The sequence below is a fragment of the Drosophila montana genome, unplaced genomic scaffold (assembly GCF_035044405.1).
Source record: "Drosophila montana isolate Dmon_TW-CO22-7 unplaced genomic scaffold, ASM3504440v1 contig_3284_1, whole genome shotgun sequence".
NCBI classification, from domain to species: domain Eukaryota; kingdom Metazoa; phylum Arthropoda; class Insecta; order Diptera; family Drosophilidae; genus Drosophila; species Drosophila montana.
Window position 1 is genome coordinate 1 of NW_026998168.1, and position 6,489 is coordinate 6,489.

The 6,489-nt window shown below is 37.9% G+C and overlaps 1 protein-coding gene across 1 annotated transcript; it reads right to left on the reverse strand.

The window, feature by feature from the left end:
* Positions 1-1,315: 1,315 nt before the first annotated feature.
* Positions 1,316-5,233, reverse strand: LOC135434250 (vascular endothelial growth factor receptor 2-like; the record flags this gene model as incomplete). Its single annotated transcript, XM_064690752.1, has 11 exons — positions 5,122-5,233; positions 4,832-5,062; positions 4,579-4,762; positions 3,604-3,836; positions 3,491-3,531; positions 3,271-3,425; positions 3,150-3,189; positions 2,055-2,220; positions 1,843-1,997; positions 1,522-1,780; positions 1,316-1,442 (listed from the first exon to the last, which is right to left on the reverse strand). Coding segments are annotated over exons 1-11 (1,703 nt in total), but the record flags the coding sequence as incomplete, so codon positions are not given.
* Positions 5,234-6,489: the final 1,256 nt, after the last annotated feature.

The window sequence follows — 6,489 nt, forward strand, 5'->3', positions numbered from 1 at the left end:
CGCAAATTGGCATCTAAATCTGACAACACTATTTCTGGTCAAAATTCATTTGAGAGTGGTACCCTCAAAAATCTTATATAGACATAGGTCAAAATTTCCCACCCCCACAACTCGGTCAAATCTCATCCGATTTTCACGAGGGTTAAGTCTTTGTCCATGGTTTGACCTCTAGATCATCTTGGCATCTTAACCTGGCAACATTATTCTTAGTCAAATTTCATGTAAAAATGGTACCTTCAAAAATCCTATATGGACATAGGTCAACATTTCCTACCCCCATAACTCGGTCAAAACTCAACCGATTTTCATATGGTTTCTTAATCAGTTTGCCATCTAAATCAAGCAACATTATTCTTGTTTCGTCCGATATGCTATAAACTTATATTTAAAGCTTTACATAAATGGGAAATTTCGGAAATTTCAACATTGGTTAATTGGCTTTCCGTCCGATCGGTTTAAAACTTATTTTCGAAGATCTACTGATAAATATAATTCCTACCAAAAATAATCGCATTATATACTTTTTCAGAATAATATGTATATTCTGAAATATATATAAAACATTTATAAGTCTTCAATTCTGAGAAAAATATAATGGAATTATTTAATATAATATCTAAAACTTTTGGCCTCGAGTTCATCTCTTATTCATTTTGTCTTCTCTGCATCAAAACTAAACTCAAATTTCAAACATATTTTTTAATAATTGTTTGCATTTAGTTTGTGGTAAAAATATGCATTGAATTCCTGCCATTAAAATAGAAATTAGTTTCAGCAATTCTGACAAACAAAACTATTTTGTTTTCGTTTAGGAATTCCTTTTTCACTTTAAAATTGTTTGCAGAAAGAAAAAAAAACTCCAGCTTCGGCACACACTTTAATGTCTCAACTTGTAAAATAATATTACAAAATACACAAACTAATTTCGATTAGCAATTTTCGTAAATTAAGTTTTGGGTTTTGATGATATTTTTGTATGAAAATACTGTCTCGTACTAGTACCATGAACCCACCTATGGGTAAAAGAGGTTAATTGGGTTTGTGCAAATGAATGTAACAGTTGTCCGAGTCCATGAAGTAGATATGTTATTTGTGAGGATGCCGAGCTAAGTCAACTCGAGCTAAGCCGATTGTGTGAGCACGTCGATCTCGGGAAGAACAAAGCTGGATAGTTGTTATATATAATCACATATATTTATATTTCTCAGTTTATATGTATATTGGCTCAGAGTATCCCTGAGTCGAGCTCTCCCAACTTGAGTACATTTAGTTGTCTGATTTATTTTCATTTTGGTTTGGTATTAATAATACTTACCGATGTGTAATCTCTTGCTCCTCTAGAAAGCGCATGCCATTTGCAATTTGCAGCGCGAAATTGTGCAGCTCCTTGTTGTCGAGTATGTACTCAAATGATTCCTCATCATCCACAATGGTATAAGTAGCTTTAACGAAAAGGAACATAAGCCGGGAAAAGGAAAATTTAAATCGTTATAAGCTGGCGTGTTTCATGTGTCAACTTACTTTCAGCAAACGAGGGCTTTTGCAATCTGGCGCGGACACCATTCGATGTGGCATGCTGCGAGCCTGAGTTGTTCGTGGAGGCGGACGACTCCAATTCATTGCTCTGATTGGAGGCCTTCAATTCAATGTAGTTAACACTCTGCGGTCGTGGTAAAGATGCACTTCTAGAGTTGGCCGTCAGCAGTCTGCCAGTCGGGTGGTTGGCATTCCGTGCCTTTGGCTGCCCCAACTCCTGACGCACCATACGCAAGTAACTCAGCTGAACAGAGACGAAAAATAGTTTCGTTTGCCTGGCCAACCGCATTGAGGCGCAATACATACCAGATTGCCGCGTCCCACATACTCCATGATCATCAGATAGGGTGCTCGAATGGTGCAACAGCCCAGAAAGCAGACCACATTGTGGTGCGTGCCGACACCCTTCAGCATTTCAATTTCCGAGAGAAACTCGGCTACCTCATCCGCCGACGGATTGGCTAAATTCCATGCAACATTTTAATTACGCATTAATTACATTTAATTAATTGACATACCCTTCAGTTGTTTCACGGCGACAATCGTTGTGCCCCGCATGCGCCGCATATTGATGGCAGTTGCCTCGTGCACACGACCAAAGGCCCCTTCGCCCAGCATTCGTCCAATGTGAATCGCCGAATGCGGCACCTCAAATATGTCCGCCAGGCCCAGAGCTTGCGACTGCTGTGGAAGCAAGCAAATTTTTGGGGTTTTCAAAAGGAAAAATAATTAAATATAATTAGAGTTCAATTTATTTAACAATAGCACAATTGAACTCTTGAGCGACTTGCCATTTGTATTCTTTATATGAGCTTTTTTTATTCCTAAATATTTATAAACGTTTGGACAGTTGTTTAAGTTTATGATTCCTTATTGGTTACATATTTATATTTGAATGTCGACTTTTAAATAACATAAAACATATCACATAATCAAGTATGACATAGCTTTAATCATAGTTAATATAGTTATTGGAATGTTTAGAAATGAGAGATGAAATTAGAACCGAAAGGATTGATTTTATAAGTTTTGTGTACTTCAAAAGCTGGAATTTAAAGAAACTCTTGCTCTATTTAAATCGTCATGTTTCAAACACAATCTTTTTCTTATATATTTTTTTTTATTTCCAGAAATAAGAATTTTCGGGTATGGGAACGAATTCTGTGTTGCATTTGATGGCATTTTTCGGTCCAATTCAAAATAATAATGAACTTTAAGTTGGAGAACGGGTACGTTTCTACCCGCAGCAGGTAAAAAGTTATGATATTTTAATACCACACCCATGCCTTTTAAGCGGCCAAATCTCTTAGAATTGTTCGGCTTAAGTGGTATAATTTAGCACATTAAATTAATTAGGCCAATTATATTCATGAGAATTAATATACAAATATGTGCAGTAATTTATTCTGCCATATTCATACTTATTTGCAAATGTTTTTATACTTTAAACTGGCCGACTTGCTTACTTGGCCTTGTTTAAATTTTCCCATTTTTCCCTTGATTCGCATTAAAATTTCTGTCAACAAACTTATGACTGGATGTTGAGTTAAGCCTTTCATTTGTCCATATTAAATAAGAAGTATTTTTGTGCGAGAAGAGAAAATTTTATTTACCTCCACATATTTGTCCACGTAGTTGATGTTGTCCTCCATTCTGGGAAAATGAATAACAAATTTTCAATGCGGCAAACAATTGCGGCTACTACTGCAGCCAAATAATTGGATTTTAACTCACGCGACGGGCGCTGCCGCAAAGGATTGCATGTAAATTTGATTCTTCTGCTGTTGCTCCTTGGCCCGGGCCCGGCGACGACGACGCAACAGTATTGTCAATAAGCCCGCTAATATGACGGCTATGAGTAATGTGGTCATGACAATGAGCGAATTATTCTGCAATAGAAGAATATATTAATACAGCCATAATAGAGAAGCTAAAGCCATTTTCATATACCCACCAAATTGACATTGTTGTGCAGCAACAGGGGACTGGCGGGAACTGGGTAAAACAATTTATGAGACTTGATATTCCCGAGTATTTTGCAAACATTCACTCAGCTCTTTGACTTACCTGGCACTTTGGTAACGCTACGCGGCCCCTCACAGCCGGCGGGGTCTATTATCATCGCCTGCAGATTGAGGGAGGACTTCTCCTTCAGTTGTGTGCCCAAGTTGAGCTTCATGTTGCTATCAAAGCCCTTGGCTGTGGGCCGAAAGTGCAATTCGCTGAGATTATAAATCCGACTGAATAGATTCTTCAGAACACCGCCCCAAGGCAGCGAGGGATTGCTCTCCTCGTTGATTCTGCAGCGAATGTGTAAAGTTTCTTAAAAATTGGCCGCAACTAACTATCTGAGAACTTAACTAACTTTATTAAATTAAGTCATGAATTTGTCAGCATTTAAATGTTTATACATATTTGGTAATACCTAACTTATGTGCTTTCCCCTTTAAATATTTTGGGATGAAGCAATTTCCGATAAATATTTTAATCGATTTTTTAACTTAAAATTAGTTTTACCATTTGTCAGTCGATTTTCATGTCCAAATAATTTTTTTTACTTTTATCCATCAAAGTAGAATTATTTTCCGAAGTCAAAAGAACCGGCTTGTACGCGAATTTTCCTTTTTTTTTACCTTGAGCCGCACTTTGTCCTCAAGTAAGGTAAACCAAATTCTGAAGTAAACCACTTTTTTCTTCAAAAATGGTTTGCGTGAAATACAATTTTTTTGAGCAACAAAAAAAGTTGAGGAACCCAACCCAAAGGCAGGAACTGTGAATTGAACTTATGAAAATTTCGTCTTTTTATTGCTCAAAAATCAGAGTTACTGAAATCCTGAGCTAAACCATATTTTTCTTTGAAAAATATATATTTGGTTACAAATTTTCGGGCTTACAGCCCAGCTAAATATGTCATATGTAGTTTGTATGTCTGCAATGCGGTTTCTGTATTGAGAATCCGGCAAATAGCTTTACTTGCTTGCAGGCTTTCTTGACATTCGATTCATGCGACAATAGGCAATAGGGTATTCAAAGGAAACTTACTTTAATTGCATTCTGTATGACTGGAGGGCCTTATGCAGATGATGCTCCTGCTCCTTGCGCAGCTGCTCGCTGGCTAGTATGGTGAAGCTGATGCCAATGGTATCGTTCGCCTGCATCTTGGCCACGGCCAGCACTTTGGGCGGTGTCGGTGATAGCTGACAGGAGCACTTGCCGGCAACACAATCTGCAAGCGAAACGAAGAGTATAAACCGACAAATTTCATCAGAGGTGAGCCAAGGCCACCGCCACCTACGTGGAACGAAAACGCGCATAGAGCGACGCACGAGGAGATTTGACGTTTCCACGGTAACATTGTATTGACAGCCAAACATGTAGTTGCAGTCGGCTGACTCGACATTCGGATTGGGACTCTGCGGCAGATATATGTGCTTGCTGGGCTTCTGTTTGATGGTGTACTCGCTGCAGGGCGCATCCGGGCAGCGAGTGCTATTCACAGCGCTCACCAGCACATTGTATGTGGTGCCTGTAGGGATGCCAAAGCTCTTATTATCCGTCTTCCTGGTTATAAACACTGCTACTCACCGTTGGGCAGGTTGTCCTCCCAGTGCACCTGCAGGCGAGGTATTTTCTGCATGAACAACGTAACATTTGCTGTCAGCTCCGTGATCTCGCCTTTAGATGGACTTAACTGCATTTCGCAAATGATTAGTAAAAAAATATATATATGTATGTATTTGTTTACAGAGCTTAAAACGATTGCTGCAGGATAACTTTCACTCTTACATCCCCCACATTATTGTTTTAATTGGAATGCTTTCCTAGTAGCTTATCTACAGCTCTTTTGCACCACAATCAGCATTCCTTCAATTTTAAATGAAAGTTGCAATCTTTACCAGGGGGGACCATTTTTAAATATTGGCGCACCATAAATTAATTATAATTGATAAGCATGTATTTGACAGGAGAAAAATTCCATCTTCGGCTTAAAATCATTTTATGTGAAAGCTTTCTTTCCGACCAATTATTTCTTAATATTGAGAGTCTTTTGATATGGTACACCGAGTTGATATGGTTTCTGCAGATATGTTAGACGAAAAGCTTGCAATTCCTGACTTTGATCAAGATATTAGAATAGTTTTTTCAGTTAGCTGTGGTACAGTATATATTGATTATTAATTATATATATATTTTTATATGGAAACATCTCTGTTTGTCCAGGCTCAGCAATTTCAAGTTTCTTCTAACATATCTGCAGACCGTATCAATGCGAACTACTATTATCATATCATTTGGATTTTATAAGAATTATCGGTGGGAAATGCGGCCAAGGAAGGAAAATTGTTATTTCCTCTAAAATATCTGAGAAGTACTTACATTTAATTTGTTCCTGTTCACTTCAACTGCGGAGCCCAACTCTGTTTTATTGTTACTTGTTTTACTGTTGTTGTCAAAGTTGTTGTAGTTGTTGTTGGCATTGAGTAAAATTGTTTGCATAGTTGGGCCTTGAAGTTGAAGCCCGGGTATTGCCTGGTCTGCGTTGGTAGTCAATGGGGTTGGCATTGCAGTTGTTGATAAGGCGGCGCTTGCATTCCTGCTCGCCACCATTTCAGCCACATGGCTGGGCAGCAATAGAAGCGCGGCGTATGATATGAGAAAATTAAAGAATTTTAGCCGCAGCATTCTTGAAATTTGCTCTGCTCATAGTTAAAATTGGGAAAACGACACATGCTGCAATTACCAAATGGAAAGCGCATAGTTAGAATAACTTAAATTTTCCACCAAATATATAATTAAAAACGTTAACCTAAAATATATTTAAATAATTCTATTCATAAATATTTTAAAATATTGTCGCAGCTGTTTCATAGGATAATTAATTGGGCAGAAAAAAAAATAAATTAATCTATAAATTCTCTCTCTCACTTGTGGGTGAGGTCCTTTGAGGAGTTA